General features: G+C 41.9%; 1 protein-coding gene across 1 annotated transcript in view; it reads left to right on the top strand.

The window, feature by feature from the left end:
* syn2b (synapsin IIb) overlaps positions 1-19,749 on the top strand; it is a 140,334-nt gene that overhangs the window by 93,591 nt on the left and 26,994 nt on the right. Inside the window, exons 7-9 of the mRNA XM_084100842.1 lie at positions 7,769-7,911; positions 13,704-13,778; positions 14,334-14,436. Of these exons, the coding sequence (XP_083956968.1) occupies positions 7,769-7,911; positions 13,704-13,778; positions 14,334-14,436 (321 nt within the window). The remainder of the gene's footprint in view (positions 1-7,768; positions 7,912-13,703; positions 13,779-14,333; positions 14,437-19,749) is intronic.

Raw genomic sequence — 19,749 nt, 5'->3', positions numbered from 1 at the left:
GAATCTGCCGAATATATCTCCATGGGTCCTGCAGATAATAGAGAGAGGCTACAGAATCCAGTTTCATTCTCCTGCACCTCGTTACAACGGGGTGCTACTCGCGTTAGTACATCCCGAGCAGGCTCTGGTGATGGAGCAAGAAGTAGAGTCTCTATTAGCGAAGGGAGCTATAGAGCAGGTGTACTCACCCGACAGAGTATCAGGGTTTTACAGCCGCTACTTTATTGTTCCGAAAAAAGGATGGGGGGGTTGCGTCCCATTTTAGATCTTCGTCTGTTGAATTGTGCAGTCATGAAACTCAAGTTCTAGATGCTCACACTCAAACAGATCGTGACCCAAATCAGATCTGAGGACTGGTTTGTCACAATAGATTTAAAAGACGCTAACTTCCATGTCTCCATCCTCCCTCAACACAGGAAGTTCCTGAGGTTTCCTTTTGGGGTAAAGAATACCATTATCGGGTGCTTCCATTCGGTCTAGCTCTATCACCCCGCACGTTCACGAAGTGCGTAGATGCAGCTCTGGCCTCGCTCAGGCTGCAGTGCATACGCATTCTGAACTACATCGATGACTGGCTGATTCCAGCGGACAGTTAGCGGCCCGGCATCGAGATGTCGTCCTCGCTCACATAATAAATTGGGGTTGGGACTCAATGCCAAGAAGAGTGTGCTTTCTCCACTACAGAGAACCAGTTTCCTTGGTGTGGTATGGGATTCAGTCACGATGTAAACCACACTATCGCCCGTTCGTGTAGCTGCTATCCTCACAGCCACAAAAGAGTTGAAGCTAGGCCAGTCACACACTGTGAAACAGTTCGAGAAACTGTTGGGCCTCATGGCAGCAGCGTCCAATGTGATACCCTTTGGCCTACTGTACATGAGACCCTTGCAGTGGTGGCTCAGAACCAGAGGGTTCTCCCCGAGGGGAAACCCACTTCATACGATCAAGATCACGCGGCGGTGTCTCCGCGCTTTGGTTATATGGAGGAAATACTGGTTCCTATCCCAGGGTCCGGTGTTGGGAGCTCTTTGCCATCGAGTTGCTATCTCGACAGATGCTTCCCTCACCGGCTGGGGAGCAGTAATGGAAGGACAGACATCCTGTTGAGGCAGGGGCTGAGGCCCGGGGATTGGAGGCTTCACACCGAGGTGGTGGAGCACATTTGGGGGGTTTATGGCCAGGCACAAGTGGATTTCTTCACGTCTCAGGATAAGACGTACGGTCCACTTTGGTTCTCCCTCACACACCCAGCTTTCTTGGGGCTGGACGTTGTGGTATTGACATGGCCGAGGCTACGTCTGTACGTCTTTCCCCGATTACTCTGCTCCCAGGAGTTGACTGGTTCTCGGACCTGGTGTCTCTCCTCGATGGCTCTCCCTTGGAGATTCCAGTCAGGAGGGACCTTCGGTCTCAAGTGGAAGGGGTGACCCTTCACCCCAGCCCAGAGATTTGAAACCTGTGTGTTTGGCCTCTGAGAGGGCCCAACTCATTGACTTTGGTCTCTCAACTGAGGTTGTGGAGACCATACTTCACTCCAGAGCTCCCTCCATGAGGAAACTGTATGTATTAAGTGATGGGTTTTCACTTCATATTGCGGATCTCGGACAGTGGGGCCCAGTTTACTGCCTGATTTGTACAGTGCTGGAGTTACTGCGGGTTCGTTTGTCCCTTTTGGTGGTATTTCCTTGGGGGGAGGGGGAACCTTTGGTCGTTTCCTCGTGGTGCTTTTAGACCAGGACAGGAATATGGCGGCTTAGAAGACTTATTATGTAGATATCCCTGTAGGATGTGGTATGCGGCAGGCTGGTCCTCTCTGCTCACATTCGTAAGGTTTTACAACTTCGACCTGGGCGCTCCCCAGGTTCTCCGGTGCTCTTGTCTTAGTTGTGCAGTATTCACACAGACAGGCTCTGGTTCATATGGCGTTTTGGTATTCTCGTTCCCAAAGCGTCATCGACGCATCGCGAGTTCCCTCGAAAGGGAACGTCTCAGGTTACGACTGTAACCCTAGTTCCCTGAGAAGGGAACGAGACGATGCGTCACTTTGCCATACTTCCTACATCCTTGTGATCGGCTTGCTTCGGCCCTTTTCGAAGCTAGCGCGGTTCTATTCCGGATGTGCTTCATCCGTGACGCCCACTCTCGCCATTGGACTAGTTGACACAAGTGCTTCAGACGCAATCACGCAGGAGCTTTCCCAAAGCGTCATCGACGCATCATCTCGGTCCCTTCTCAGGGAACTAGGGTTACAGTCGTAACCTGAGATGTTTTCTGTGATGGTCGTGTTTAGGTGTACGGGATAGCATATGCAGTTACAGTACAAAAATCATTATGGCTATGGAAAGCCCCCACCATAAAAATTGAAACCCCTCATGGCCAAAAAGGCTGATTGAATTTTTTCATATAAATGAGATTTAAGATGACTAAGTACAGGTTTTCTTAAAAACTTTCAACAATCTAAAGTTTTTGAACAGACATTGTTAAATAGCAATTATACTTTAGGTCACTGTTAAACAAAATAATTACAGTAAACTTCTAAAAGATAAATAGAAGATACGAATGTATTCAAACTTTAAAGATTTAATTTACACAATCTTTCATTTTAAAATATCATATTTAAACTTTTATGATTATGCTTTTAAATAAATTTAGTACGAACAAAACTTTGGCTCTGGAAAGGTGTTAGCAGACTAACATTACATACACTGTGACATGATGCACAGAGGCTCATCTGGTCCGTCACCCTATATCCTGAAGCTAGCATTAATGATTGTCAAGGAACTTATTTCTCTGAAGACGCTGCGCTGATCGGATGGACCTTATAAGCAGCCTATCAATGGGGACAGCCTGAGGCTTCACAGTTTCTAAATGTTTTCATTGTTGCTCTCTCTCTCTCTCTCTCTCTCTCTCTCTCTCTCTCTCTCTCTCTCTCTCTCTCTGAAGATAGGCCTATGTGGTCATTTTCTCACAGATACAACTTAAGGAATTATTGAACATTTCACATGTGTGAGATGACTTGTGACACTTCAATTTATTTTACATACCCCTGATAAATATACTTTATATACGTAAAAAAAATATACTTTAAGTTCAAGTCATGTTTTTCCACAGACTTGAATTTAATTTAAAACATCTTTTATTTTATATATATATGTATGTATGTATATATATATATATATATATATATATATATATATATATATATATATATATATATATATATATATATATATATATATATATATCTTACTTACTTAAATATACTTTACAGTAAGGAAAATAAGTATTTGAACATCCTGCTATTTTGCAAGTTCTCCCACTTAGAAATCATGGAGGGGTCTGAAATTGTCATCGTAGGTGCATGTCCACTGTGAGAGACATAATCTAAAAAAAAAAATCCAGAAATCACAATGTATGATTTTTTAACTATTTATTTGTATGATACAGCTGCAAATAAGTATTTGAACACCTGAGAAAATCAATGTTAATATTTGGTACAGTAGCCTTTGTTTGCAATTACAGAGGGCAAACGTTTCCTGTAGTTTTTCACCAGGTTTGCACACACTGCAGGAGGGATTTTGGCCCACTCCTCCACACAGATCTTCTCTAGATCAGTCAGGTTTCTGGGCTGTCGCAGAGAAACACGGAGTTTGAGCTCCCTCCAAAGATTCTCTATTGGGTTTAGGTCTGGAGACTGGCTAGGCCACGCCAGAACCTTGATATGCTTCTTACAGAGCCACTCCTTGGTTATCCTGGCTGTGTGCTTCGGGTCATTGTCATGTTGGAAGACCCAGCCTCAACCCATCTTCAGTGCTCTAACTGAGGGAAGGAGGTTGTTCCCCAAAATCTCGCAATACATGGCCCCGGTCATCCTCTCCTTAATACAGTGCAGTCGCCCTGTCCCATGTGCAGAAAAACACCCCCAAAGCATGATGCTACCACCCCCATGCTTCACAGTAGGGATGGTGTTCTTGGGATGGTACTCATCATTCTTCTTCCTCCAAACACGTTTAGTGGAATTATGACCAAAAAGTTCTATTTTGGTCTCATCTGACCACATGACTTTCTCCCATGACTCCTCTGGATCATCCAAATGGTCATTGGCAAACTTAAGACGGGCCTTGACATGTGCTGGTTTAAGCAGGGGAACCTTCCGTGCCATGCATGATTTCAAACCATGACGTCTTAGCGTATTACCAACAGTAACCTTGGAAACGGTGGTCCCAGCTCTTTTCAGGTCATTGACCAGCTCCTCCCGTGTAGTTCTGGGCTGATTTCTCACCTTTCTTAGGATCATTGAGACCCCACGAGGTGAGATCTTGCATGGAGCCCCAGTCCGAGGGAGATTGACAGTCATGTTTAGCTTCTTCCATTTTCTAATGATTGCTCAAACAGCTTTTCACCAAGCTGCTTGGCAATTTCCCCGTAGCCCTTTCCAGCCTTGTGGAGGTGTACAATTTTGTCTCTAGTGTCTTTGGACAGCTCTTTGGTCTTGGCCATGTTAGTAGTTGGATTCTTACTCATTGTATGGGGTGGACAGGTGACTTTATGCAGTTAACGACCTCAAACAGGTGCATCTAATTTAGGATAATAAATGGAGTGGAGGTGGACATTTTAAAGGCAGACTAACAGGTCTTTGAGGGTCAGAATTCTAGCTGATAGACAGGTGTTCAAATACTTATTTGCAGCTGTATCATACAAATAAATAGTTAAAAAATCATATATTGTGATTTCTGGATTTTTGTTTTTAGATTATGTCTCTCACAGTCAGTGGCGGTTCTAGGATTTTTCTGTAACAGGGGCCATTAAGGGGCCACATGTTACAATCAGGGGCCAAATACAGGGTACATTCAAGCACACAAAATAATTTATTCAGTACGGTGCAAATACATTTCGGCAGTCATTCCTTTTTCAAACGCTCTAATAAAAAATTATGAGCCTGTAAAGTTCTTAATGATTTTTTTTTTTCATTTATTTATACTGTGCATAAAGGACACAATGCACTTCTTTCTGAATTCCACCTTTTAAGTTTCATAATCATGTTGTCGCTTATAAACAGTAAATTATTGTTAATTGTTTGGGGGATGGAATTGCATCTGTGATCGTTGTGAAGAATTCTCCGGTTGCTCTTCTCGTCGACGATTGATGGGTGGGAATCTCTAGTCTAGGCACCTCACGATTCGATTCGATTACGATTCAGAAGATAACGATTATCGATTATTAATTTTTTTTTTTTTTTTACTACTTGGTACTTTTAAAGCAAATTATTTATGATGACCCATAACGAACTTACTTCCAATACTTCCTATATTAATTTTATTAATAAAACAAAATGGAAGTGATTTGGCAAGTCAACTGTAAGGTTACATTTGCCAGCATTTGTCCCAACATTGCAAAGAATCAACAGGAAAATAAATGTGCCTGTACTAGCAGTATACTTGTAGTAAATTAATACAAACTTCAGCATATTCTGAATCTCTAGCATTTAATAATAGACTTCTAACCAACATCCTCTTGTTATTTCCAATGAGCAATATAATCCTTCAGACAAAAAAACACACAAAAACAAACATTTTGCTGTAGCAAATTCACAAACCGTTTTCGTTCAAAAATATAGAATGGTGTAGCTCTCATACAATGCTTGTGGACATACGCATATTCTAAATAATTAATAACATACAAAGCCGCTCTTATTCACAACTAAATAATAAAGAGTTATGACTTGAAATGTTTGCTGTATACTACAATCAAAAACAGCTTATACAAAAAAAAGTGAATGAACATCTGCAGAGTCAAAAACTTTTTGTGACTGGCATTGCACATATTGCAGGGCAGTATAACGTACGTATAACAAATCGGTTTACAGCATATTGATGTGAAAACTAAACAATACAGAAAACAGCTCTCAAACAAAAAAATACTAAATAGGTAACAATGACATTTTCCATACGTTAGCTTTTAACGAAGAGGGTGCTGTTCGAATTTGGCGCTCAGCCATCATGCATCTGTTATGTGCGCGTCTCTGTTATGTGCGCACCACAGACTGTCCGCGCACTGCACGTCCGCTTTAGAGTTCCGCCTTTTGCGTTCCGTCAATATTACGTTATTAGGAAAAATATATATATATTTTTTTAGAAAATCGATTTTTGACATTTGTGAATCGATTCAGAATCGTCCACGTCCGCATCGATCGCGATACATCTAAGAATCGATTTTTTCCTCCACCCCTAGGAACGGGGGCCAATCAGGGGCCAATCAGATTTCAGCAGGGGCCAGGGCCCCTGTGGCCCCGCCTCTAGAACCGCCCCTGCTCACAGTGGACATGCACCTACGATGACAATTTCAGACCCCTCCATGATTTCCAAGTGGGAGAACTTGCAAAATAGCAGGGTGTTCAAATACTTATTTTCCTCACTGTAAGTTCAAGTCAAGTTCAAGTCAAGGTTTCAACTTTAGCTAGTGTGAAATATACGTCATTATTAGAAAACCTCTTTTTTATCACTTCCACAGTGCCCAGCAACCCCAGTGCAGTCTGGGAGGGAGGGAGCTCGATGCTGATGCTTGCATGTGCCACACATCCTGATATCTATAACCCTCATAACTTCCATTATATCAAAGTTCAAATATTAAACAATGGATCCCTAACCCCTCATTTACACTGAACACGTCTGCGGTGCATTACGGCTGCGACACGGCTACCGGAGCTGATCGCGGCCATTCTAGTCAATGCTTGTGTTTACACCGGCCGCAACGCGGCACGTTTCAGAAGCTTCCCAGAAGCGGCTCTCCGCGCCGCTTCGCTAAATATAGGCGCCTAGTCTATTTTTGACGGACGCGCGTCCAAGTCGCACCGGAAATACAAAATAAAAGTAAAAAAAAACATTGTCAAATTCAAAATAAACACCCTGTGCAAACTCCCAAACGTATTACACACCAATATCCTTGGTAGAAACCATAGACTGTATGGTAGAAACTCAAAAATCAAGAAAAACCACGTCAGACAGGCAAATCACATGGTCTCGCGCATCCAGTCGCTCTGCTTCTGAAATGCTCCTGGTGTGAGTTGGCACCGCGTGGAGGACGGAATAAAACCTTGTCGCAGACGTAATGCACCGCACACGTGTGCGGTGTAAATGAGGGGTTATACTCACAAGGTCATAGACATATTATCCAATTATCCTATTATTCAATTATCCTATTATTCAATTACACACAAGGTCACCGCTAGGGCAAGGGCAGGTCAAGGTCTTTGCAAGGGCAAGGGGAGGGGCAAGGTCAAAAGGTCAACCCATCAATCATCATTAATTATAGGGCCATCAACCATTTTTGACACATGCCGAATCTTAATACTACTGCTCATTGCCACTGTCGCCTTTTTCGCCTTTGTCGCCATTGGCTTTTGGCTTGCTTAGCTGGGGACATTACATTTAACATTTAATTTAATATTCAACAATATTATTGATCTGCCTGCATTGACACCATTATATGAGAACTGAACTGAGCTGGACGATGACATCACTGTTTTCTCCAGAACACATATATAAATTAACTAAATTAATAACTTTTTTACAACAGAAATTAACCATAACTGAACTTACTTAAGCTGGACTGTGATGCTATTTTCTTCTAGACACAAACTTTGTTGCATTATTTTCCTGTTATCTCTGTAAAGCTGCTTTGAAACAATCTGTATTGTAAAAAGCGCTACAGTATATAAATAAATGTGACTGGACTTGACTTGACATTAATAACATTTTAACCCTGGCAGGTGAAAGTTGACAATCACAGTGACTTCCAGGACATCGCGAGTGTCGTGGCCATCACTCAGACATACACAACCACTGAGCCTTTCATCCACGCCAAATATGACATCAGGGTCCAGAAGATCGGCTCGGATTACAAAGCCTACATGTAAGTCCACGATCACATTCTTCCGTTCAGTTGAACTGATGCTCAAGGCCAGTTTGACCTGGTAGACCATCATTAGCCCTATTCAGACAGATATTGTTTCTCATGTGGACGTCTGTAAAAAATAAATTCAAAATTGTATCATATATATCGCTGTCACAATAACGGCCCATTTCAAATATTTACGTGCTTTTTTCTCTTCCTCCTTTTTGTTTGCTGAGGTGGAGCGGTGATGAAATATTGTAAATACTTTCCAGCATTTCAGTAATAAAAGTTTACATCTGTAAGTGCTAAAACTCATGCATTTGGATGGAGATTTATTGACGGTGGAGGAGCGAGTTTTGTGATCTTATGAACCCGCGAACTCGTTGCTCACGTGATCAGTCACATTCAGATTCAGATTCAGGGCCCTCTTTTAACGATCTGAAACGCAAGTGTCAAACCGCAAAGTGCAAGTAACTTTGTGGGCGGGTCTCGGCGCTGTTGCTATTTTCCCGGCGGGATAAATGGCTCTTGCGCCCGGCGCAAATCTAAAAGGGGTTGGTCTGAAGTAGCTTCATTATTCATAGGTGTGGTTTGGGCGTAACGTGAAATAAACCAATCAGAGCGTCATCTCACATTCCCTTTAAGAGCAGACGCGCTTTATCCTTGGCGTATTGCTATTATAACGGCGGATTTGCCAGGCGCGCGCCAGGAGCGGTTCACAGCCGAGGAGAGCAACGCTCTCGTCACGGCCGTAAAAGAGAGAGAAGTGACATTGGGGATGGAGAAACACACCCAAATTAGCTTCGGTTAAACAGGTATATAATAATGTGGGTAAATGTGTAAGCTAGATGTATGCTTTTATAATAAATTATCTATCTATCTATCTATCTATCTATCTATCTATCTATCTATCTATCGTTTGTAATAATATGATTTGCAAAAATGAAAACTGCTGCTTCTGTGTAGATTAGAGAATCAAAGTGTATGCGCGTTGTGCACGCAATACATTATGGTCAAGCATGCGCCCTTAAAATAGCATAATGAACAACGCGCAACGTGCCACTGACTTTAGACTAGGGTTTTTCTGGCCAGTGGCGCAATTGTTTTATGGAACAGTAAAATAGCACCAGGAATTGTTTGCGCCGGAACACGCCTCCTTTTTTGCGCTGAACCGCCCAGGGAGCGTAAGTTCATTCCCTAGTTTAGCGGCGTGCTTCTGTGGAGGGAAAAGCGCGCTTTGCGCGGGTGCAAAATAGGAATGAAACATGCATCGGTGTACAAAGTCAATTGCGCTGGGTGCAAGATAGGGCCCAATGTTCTATTTATTGTTTAATTATATAAATCTCATTTTTAAAAATAGGAAGCTAGTATGCTATATTCAAAATGGTTTTCTGTCTTGCATTTTATCTCAAAAGGATGTAATTTTAAAAATATGTAATTTAGCCGAAACAAGTTCATGCGGCCTCTTATATACATGAGGTAAAAATAAAGCTGCTTGGTTTGTATTTTTTATGTTGTGTTTGTCAAAAAACAGTAGGTGACTCGGCCGGGGATTTTTACGCGGATGGTGGGAGAAAAACACTGACATTCTGGATTCGGATGGCAATAAAATCACAGACTAACTCCTGTAAATGTTGAAAATACCTTAAGACCCCATGAGAAAAAATGACAATTCGAATAGGCAAGCTTGTCGAGACCAAAAAAGGAAGAAAAAAATGCTTTTTTCCATCAGGGTGTGCTTATCATTGTCACAGTGGTGTTTGGTTTAGTTTGTTTTCATTTGGACTTGTCAAGTCAAGTCACCTTCATTTATATAGCGCTTTTAACAATATGGATTGTTTCAACGCAGCTTTACAGTGATAAAAGGAAATTATAGACTAGAAAAAAAAACAATAACTAGGATAAAGTTATTTTCCAGCTAAAGTTAGTTTTGATTGATTGATTCACTTCCGTTGTGAAGCTCATTAGTTATTAACTTAGGGGCCGCTAACACAACAGGTAAATCCTTAACGCGCTCCGGCTGCTCATCCGCACAAAACAGTGCCTGGTGTCTCGAGAGCGCACTCACTTGAATAGGTTCCGAGGTGCAAACGATTATCCGTTATCTCTGCACAAACCTCAAAAACGCAAACCGGCGAAAACATGCACACATGCGCATTACATGTTCAGTCCAAAGGTATGCACGTTTCAATATATATGTGCACAGGCGTGTAGTTCTTCTTTACAAATCAACCCTCAATAAAATACTTGTCTGGCCTTAAAAATGTATAATTTGCATAGCTACACGAACTGGAATTATCCCGACAACATTTTATCTGTACTGAGGTAAAGGGGGGGAGAGAGGCCTTCACAGGGGAGAGACTGGTGACACTTCAGGACTGAGTCGTCATCGTGTCCAGGCGCAGGTCCTTCATCAGATCTGGATACGGCCTGGATCCAGCGGACTGCGGTAAACCTCGGATAAACAGAGAGACTAATATTAGCATAGACGCCATCCTTCTTATGATGTAACAAGTACATCAGGATTTATGAATATAAATAAAAGATTTATAAATAAATAAAAATAAAATAAAATAAAAAGTCAAGTCAAGTCATCCTCATTTATATAGCGCTTTTAACAATGTAGATTGTTTCAAAGCAGCTTTATAGAGATAAGCGTATAATTTAAGGTAACAGATTGTTTTAGCTTTATAGCGGTTCTTTAATAAAGTTATTTTCCAGCTAAAGTTAGTTTTGATTGATTCGCTTCCGTCGCAACGATCATTTGTTATTAAATTAGGGGCCGCTAAGATGACACCATTCTCTCTACACAGACTTTAAACGCGAACCTGTGAGAAACGCTGATGGCGTTCACATGCGCATTAAGAATTGGTTCTATAGTTATGTGCGTTTGGATATATGTGCGCAGGTTTGGAATTCCCTACAGACCAAGCCTAAATAAAGTACGGGTCTTTCCTTATACATTTTGATACAGAATTTTATTTTATTTTGTCACTTCGGGGTAGGAACGCGAAACAAATTTTCCCGACAACGCTTTATCTGTAGAGTGGTAAAGGGATCCTCCATAGGGAGAGACTAGTTGGTACTTCAGCACTGCGTTGTCATCGGGTCCAGGCGAAGGTCCTTCATCAGATCTGGATACAGCCTGGATCCGGCAGGCTGCGGGAAAACCTCGGGATAAACAAAGACACTAAAATTAGCGTAGATGCCATTCTTCTTATGATGTAACGAGTACATCAGGATTTATGGGAAGTGTTCCCGGTTCCAGCTGACCTAATCTATGCAGCCTAACATTGGATTATAGAAGTCTATAATGCATTATGTGTATGCGAGGTCAAAGAGATGTGTCTTTAGTCTAGCTTTGAACTGACAGAGTGTGTCTGCTTCCCGGACAATGTTAGGAAGACTGTTCCAGAGTTGTGGTGCTAAATAGGAAAAGGATCTGCCGCCAGCAGTCGATTTTGATATTCTAGTTATTATCAACTGGCCGGAATTTTGAGATCGCAATAGATGTGAAGGACTATAATGCGTTAAGAGCTCGCTCAAGAACTGCGGAGCTAAACCATTTAGTGCTTTGTAAGTAATCAGCAATATTTTAAAATGTATACGATGTTTAATTGGGAGCCAGTGCAGTTTTGACAGAACTGGGCTAATATGGTCATACTTCCTGGTTCTGGTAAGAACTCGAGCTGCTGCGTTTTGGACCAGCTGTAGTTTGTTTATTAAGCGTGCAGGGCAACCACCCAGTAGAGCATTACAGTAATCTAGCCTTGAGGTCATGAACGCATGAACTAATTGTTCCGCATTTTTCATTGAGAGCATATGACGTAATTTAGATATATTTTTAAGATGGAGAAATGCGGTTTTACAGATGCTAGAAACGTGACTTTCAAATGAAAGATTGATATCAAAGAGCACACCCAGGTTCCTAACCGACGACGAAGACTTGACAGAGCAGCCATCAAGTGTTAGACGGTATTCTAGGTTATTACGTGAGGAAGTTTTTTGTCCAATAATTAGAACCTCTGTTTTTTCAGAATTAAGTAGTAGGAAATTACTAGTCATCCAGTTTTTTTATATCACCTATACATTCCGTTAATTTTGTGAATGGTAAGTTTCGTCAGGGCGTGAAGAAATAGAGCTGAGTATCGTCAGCATAACAGTGAAAACTAATGCCATGTTTCCTAATGATATCTCCTAAGGGTAGCATGTACAGAGTGTGTGTGTGTGTGTGTGTGTGAGGGTAGCAACAGCAGCGGTCCGAGTACTGAGCCTTGTGGTACGCCATACTGAACTTGTGATCGATGAGACATCTCTTCATTTACTGCTACAAACTGATAACGGTCAGATAAGTATAATTTAAACCATGCTAATGCAATTCCACTAATGCCAATATAATTTTCGAGTCTATTTAAAAGAATGTTGTGGTCGATAGTATCAAATGCAGCACTAAGATCGAGTAACACTAATAGCAAGATACAAACACGATCGGATGATAAGAGCAAATCATTTGTGACTCTAATGAGAGCTGTCTCGGTACTATGGTACGGTCTAAATCCTGACTGAAAATCCTCAGATATCATTTCTTTCTAAAAAGGAACATAGTTGTGAAGATACCGCCTTTTCTAGTGTCTTTGACAGAAAGGGAAGATTCGAGATCGGCCTGTAATTGACTAATTCTGTAGGATCAAGTTGTGTTTTTTTAACAACGGTTTAATCATAGCCAGCTTAAAATTTTTTGGTACGTATGCTAATGACAAAGATGAATTAATGATATTAAGAAGAGGATCTATGACCTCTGGGAGCATCTCTTTCAGTAGCTTAGTCGGTATAGGGTCTAACATACATGTTGTCGTTTTAGATGATTTAACAAGTTTAGAAAATTCTTCCTCTCCTATAGCAATGAATGAATCGATTTTTTCCTCAGGGAGACTACAATGCACTGCCTGATGCGATATTGTAGAAGACGGTTGTCATCACGTCACTTGTCATCTTCACTGTCATTATCAGTTCAGCTGTAGCACCTGTGTTAAGTCAATCGTTGTTATCTGTATCACCTGTGTTTCGTTAATCATTGTCATCTGTGTTTGCATTTAAGTTCCGTCTGTTCAGTCAGCCTCTGTCCGATCTCCGTTGTAAAAAGTGTGTGTTGCTGCCTGTTCTGCTGTCCTGTATTTTTGATCATTAAACCTTTGTGTTGAAAAGATACCTTCATCTTGTTCTGTCTTCCTGCAACCACCTGTGACAATCATTTGATCTACATGTTTTTGTAGCTTTTTAATCATGGATGTACCATTTGTTTACCTTTTTCACAGTATGATCTCCATATAGTTGGCAACTACTGATGCTTTTAGGGTGTGTTGACTGGGCAGGTTTGGTTTCATCAAAACCAATTCTGGTGCGATTGGGTCTCGATCCGTTTCCACGTGAACTCTGGTCTGGACCGAATGAAATTTGAACTCAACACTGAACAAAGGCATCTAAACGTTGTTACAAGATGTGAGCCTAAAAAGGACAGAATGGTCAAGCATTCCTGGTTATTCTCACCATAGTCATGAAGTTTGTCCATTAGTTTGGGACAGGCATTGGAATCACTGATAAGTGAACCAGGACTAAATGTATCATTTTCTTTTTTGGTCTTCAGCTTCAAGCTTTAAAAAGAATGCAAAATGATCAGAAACATGTCATAATAACAGTCTGTACATGTTGTGTAAAATCTTCTGAAGTCATACATTAGTCATTCCTGAGATAATAATTAGCTAGATCTAATGCACACTGAGTGTGACGTGATAAATGATTATAATTCACAGGAGAACATCTATCTCTGGCAACTGGAAGTCAAACACCGGCTCTGCCATGCTGGAGCAAGTGGCCATGACTGACAAGTAAGTACACACACACACACACACACTACTCACTTACTTAATCACTCACACAAACACACACACACACACACACTTTCACAGACTCCACCAGGTTTGCAATCACTGAAAATATCTTCGAGAATAACTCACAGACAGACAGTGAGTTTTGTTCCATTGTGCAGTCAATTGTGGCACTTGCATGGGTTTGATAGGCTGCTAAAAAATAAATGTTGTATTTTGAATGCAATGCAAGTCGCTTTGGATAAAAGCATTCGCCATATGCATGAATGTAAATTTCACTAGTTTGCCTGCCCATTCCCCATTTCACTAGTTAACCCCCCCCCAATTTACTGGAGGAGGAGGGCTGCCGGAAGAATTTGTCAATGGGATGACGTGGTGTCTGCTGCTTATATAGTATGCTCGTAATGACTGACAGAACTGAATGTTTAGGCTCCACCTGAACCTACGTTTTGAACTTCATGTATAGCTGAAGTGATCAGTAATTGTGAAAGTGAGAGCTGGTGATCTTCTCTCCTGTAGATATAATAGAAAGATATGTGATCTTCTCTCCTGTAGATATAAGCTGTGGGTGGACACCTGTGCCGATGTCTTCGGAGGTCTGGACATCTGTGCTGTTAAAGCCATACATGGGAAAGATGGGAAGGATTATATCACTGAGGTGAGAGCGAGCGTTCATTTATCAACCTCGATATCACTGCATGTGAGCTGAGAGTTTCAGTTTTACCCAGACTGAAGTGTTTAATTAGTATTATAAGGATTATAGTCATACGAGGAGGCGTTTTACCACAGTGAGAGTGTTTGTTTTGTGAGGTTTTCCAAAGAACACATATATCCATGACAAATCTACTGCTGGGAATCTGAGTCAGACATTGCGACAGTTCCCTTTCAAGGGTTTTCTGTGTCTTCACAAGCGCTCTGTGTGAAACTGTTATTGTCTATTTGGTGTTGTTTTGTCACATATATATATCAGAAAATATGGCAAGTAAGCAGTTCAGACTGTGTGTGCACCCATGAAAGCTTTAGCGTAAGTTTTGCCAGGAAGACTCAATTGTTGCGTCACTTATTACCTTCACATCTAACCAATCGTGTTATAATACTTGCAGTATAAAAGGTACTTACACACGTCTGAGTTCGCAGATGCTGACGCCATCAATTACCTCCATCCTCCCCACCAGCACCAGGATGGTCCCTGTCCATACCTCCGAAATGTAGTGGTCCTGGGATGCCCGCCCCCTCCGAGGAGGGTCCCAGAGCAGTCAGTTTGGTCGTTCCCTACCGGTTCGCCGTTACAGGGCGTCGGGCTGATTGTGCAACAAAATCCAGAAGCCAGTCTCGAGAGGCTGGTACCTCTAGGTAGAATTTTTGACATTGTGCAAGCTACTGCCAAATGTTTCTCATTGGGTCCTGCAGACCATAGAAAAGGGTTATCAATTACAAATCGGGTCTCGCCCGCCCATGGGGGTTTATGGGGGTCCTATCCACCGTGGTGGGCCCTGAGCAGGTTCTGGTAATGGAACAATAAGTGAAAACCCTGTTAGAGAAAGGGCTCATAGAACATGTCCCCCCCTCCAGCAGGAAAACCGGGTTCTACAGTCGGTATTTCATCGTTCCAAAGAAGGATGGGGGGTTGCGTCCCGTTTTGGATCTGAGAGTTCTGAACGAGTCAGTCATGCAGCTAAAATTCAAAATGTTAACCTTGAGATAAATCATGCCACAGATCAGATCCGAGGACTGGTTTGTCACGATAGACTTCAAGGACGCATACTTCCACATTTCCATCCTTCCATATCACAGTTGTTGAGGTTCGCTTTCGGGGGCAAAGCTTACCAATATCGAGTTCTCCAGTTCGGCCTAGCACTATCACCCCGCACTTTCACGAAATGCATAGACGCAACTCTGGCGCCACTGCGCCTGCAGGGTATTCGCATCATGAACTACAGTAAGGAAAATAAGTATTTGAACACCCTGCTATTTTGCAAGTTCTCCCACTTAGAAATCATGGAGGGGTCTGAAATTGTCATCGTAGGTGCATGTCCACTGTGAGAGACATAATCTAAAAAAAAAAATCCAGAAATCACAATGTATGATTTTTTAACTATTTATTTGTATGATACAGCTGCAAATAAGTATTTGAACACCTGAGAAAATCAATGTTAATATTTGGTACAGTAGCCTTTGTTTGCAATTACAGAGGGCAAACGTTTCCTGTAGTTTTTCACCAGGTTTGCACACACTGCAGGAGGGATTTTGGCCCACTCCTCCACACAGATCTTCTCTAGATCAGTCAGGTTTCTGGGCTGTCGCAGAGAAACACGGAGTTTGAGCTCCCTCCAAAGATTCTCTATTGGGTTTAGGTCTGGAGACTGGCTAGGCCACGCCAGAACCTTGATATGCTTCTTACAGAGCCACTCCTTGGTTATCCTGGCTGTGTGCTTCGGGTCATTGTCATGTTGGAAGACCCAGCCTCAACCCATCTTCAGTGCTCTAACTGAGGGAAGGAGGTTGTTCCCCAAAATCTCGCAATACATGGCCCCGGTCATCCTCTCCTTAATACAGTGCAGTCGCCCTGTCCCATGTGCAGAAAAACACCCCCAAAGCATGATGCTACCACCCCCATGCTTCACAGTAGGGATGGTGTTCTTGGGATGGTACTCATCATTCTTCTTCCTCCAAACACGTTTAGTGGAATTATGACCAAAAAGTTCTATTTTGGTCTCATCTGACCACATGACTTTCTCCCATGACTCCTCTGGATCATCCAAATGGTCATTGGCAAACTTAAGACGGGCCTTGACATGTGCTGGTTTAAGCAGGGGAACCTTCCGTGCCATGCATGATTTCAAACCATGACGTCTTAGTGTATTACCAACAGTAACCTTGGAAACGGTGGTCCCAGCTCTTTTCAGGTCATTGACCAGCTCCTCCCGTGTAGTTCTGGGCTGATTTCTCACCTTTCTTAGGATCATTGAGACCCCACGAGGTGAGATCTTGCATGGAGCCCCAGTCCGAGGGAGATTGACAGTCATGTTTAGCTTCTTCCATTTTCTAATGATTGCTCCAACAGTGGACCTTTTTTCACCAAGCTGCTTGGCAATTTCCCCGTAGCCCTTTCCAGCCTTGTGGAGGTGTACAATTTTGTCTCTAGTGTCTTTGGACAGCTCTTTGGTCTTGGCGATGTTAGTAGTTGGATTCTTACTGATTGTATGGGGTGGACAGGTGTCTTTTATGCAGCTAACAACCTCAAACAGGTGCATCTAATTTAGGATAATAAATGGAGTGGAGCTGGACATTTTAAAGGCAGACTAACAGGTCTTTGAGGGTCAGAATTCTAGCTGATAGACAGGTGTTCAAATACTTATTTGCAGCTGTATCATACAAATAAATAGTTAAAAAATCATATATTGTGATTTCTGGATTTTTTTTTTTATAGATGATGTCTTTTACAGTGGACATGCAGCCACGATGACAATTTCAGACCCCACCATGATTTCCAAGTGGGAGAACTTGCAAAATAGCAGGGTGTTCAAATACTTATTTTCCTCAATGTACATTGACGATTGGATTCTGGCTCAGTCTCATCAGTTGGCAGTTCGGCATTGAGATCTTGTTCTTGCCCACATGAGAAAGCCGGGGTTACGGTTAAACGCCAAAAAGAGTGAGCTTTCTCCACTACAGAGGACCACTTTTCTGGGCATGGTTTGAGATTCTATGTTGATGTGGGCATGCCTATCACTGGCACGCATAGAGCCTATCCTGTCAGCCGTGAAAAGAATAAAGCTAGGCCAGTCACTCACAGTCAAACAGTTTCAGAGGCTGTGGGGTCTGATGGCAGCAGCCTCCAACGTGATCCCTTTTGGTCTGTTGTACATGAGACCCTTGCAGTGGTGGCTCAGGACCAAAGGTTTTTCCCAGAGGGGCAACACCTTTCACATGATCAGGGTTACGCGGCGATGCTTACACCCCCTGGTTATGTGGAAGAAACCATGATTCTTGTCCCAGGGCCCCGTGTTGGGAGCTTCTTGTCTAACCACAGATGCCTCCCTCACGGGCTGGGGAGTGATCCTGGAAGGACGCTCGACTCAGGGTCTACGGGGGGACCATCATCTCTCTTGGCACATCAACCGCCTAGAGATATTAGCCGTATTTCTTGTCCTCAAGAATTTCCTCCCAGACCTCAGGGGCCACCATGTGCTGGTCCAGACAGACAACACATCGGTGGTCGCCTATAAAAAATAATCAGGGGGTTTTACGCTCACATTCACTATGCAAACTGGCGCACCAAATCCTCCTGTGGTCCCAGGGGAAGCTTACTCAGAGCGACTTACATCCCTGGGGTCCAGAATATAGGAGCAGTCTGTGGAGACTGGTGCTGAGGCCCGGGGAATGGAGGTTCCACCCCGAGGAGGTGGAGCAGATGTGGAGGGTGTTCGGCCGGGCACAAGTGGATTTATTTGCGTCTCGAGAGACGTCTCACTGTCTACTCTGGTTCTCCCTCACGCATCCAGCACCTCTCGGACCGGACGCAATGGTACAGACGTGGCCGAGGCTACATTTGTATGACCCTACATTTGAGTTCTGGAGAGAGTTCACAGGGACCATGTACACCTACTCCTTATAGCCCCACGGTGGCTGGGCCGAGTTTAGCTCCCCGATTTAGTGTCTCTCCTCGACGGCCTCCTCTGGACCTTCTGTCCCGAGCAGGGGGCTCGACTGTTCACCCCCGACGATTGTTCACAAAGGCTATGTCAATCATAATAAGCTAATCTAAAAAAAAAATGGTTTTAAGACATAAATTAAAAATGTAAAGACTAGAACTATTTCGTCTTGAGGTAAGGTATTCCAAAGACTCGGGGCAGTTCAAATAAAAGCTCTACATCCCATGGTGGGGTGTACTTTTTATGGTAACACTTTATAATAACGTTCAGTTGTAAGTCATTTGTAAGTGGTTAGTTAATGATGAACTAGTCATTTACAGAACATTCATAAATGAGTAGCAAGTGATATACTAACATTTTATGTATGTTTTGTAAATTCCATTAAAAAGTAATTTACTAGTGATTAGTTCATGATTAACTAGTCATATACAAAACATGAATATGCGTTTCATAAATGTTTAATAAATGTTTGTTTTTTTGTATATATGTAGCAATTAGAGGGTGCAAAAAGTGTTGTAAATTCCTTGAATACAAATACAGATCATTTGTAGGTATATGTAACACATTTACAAGTGATGAATAGTTTACACTTTAGATTAGGGGATGCAGAAAGTGTTGTAAATGATTTATTCATGCGTTTACACATCTATAACAGGTGTTGAACACGGTAGTGTAGTGTAGTGTGCACTGCAGTATAAGTGCTGACTGGGGTATAGACAGCTTCTCTGAAACACATGGCCTCTTTAACCACTGTGCACCTGATGTGAGCAAAACATACAAAAAAATGTAACATCATTTATTAAACATTTATGAAACGCATAGTCATGTTTAGTAAATGATTAGTTAATCATTAACTAATCAATTGTAAATGACTTATAACTGAATCTACAAAACATATAATGAACATATCACTAATTAATCATTTATGAATGATTAGTCATGTTTTTTAAATGATTAGTTAATCATTAACTAATCAATTGTAAATGACTTGTAACACAATTTACAAAACATACATAAAATGTTAGTATGTCACTTGCTACTCATTTATGAATGTTTTGTAAATGATTAGTTCATCATTAACTAATCACTTATAAATGACTTACAACTGAACGTTATTATAAAGTGTTACCCTTTTTATTTGTATTATTATTATCATATTTATTTATTTATTTATTTTTCAAATGGTCAACGATCATTATTGTCATTAATAAAAAACTCTGCCTCTGTTCTACATGCATAAAGGAAATGTTACTTTATCTTTACCACACTAATAAATATAACAGAGTTTGAATTGAAAATCTCACTGAGGCGGCAAC

The sequence above is a fragment of the Abramis brama genome (genome assembly GCF_963993115.1).
Source record: "Abramis brama genome assembly, chromosome: 23".
Classification (NCBI taxonomy): Eukaryota; Metazoa; Chordata; class Actinopteri; order Cypriniformes; family Leuciscidae; genus Abramis; species Abramis brama.
Note: the sequence above shows the minus strand (reverse complement) of the source record. Positions and strands in the feature narration are given on the sequence as shown.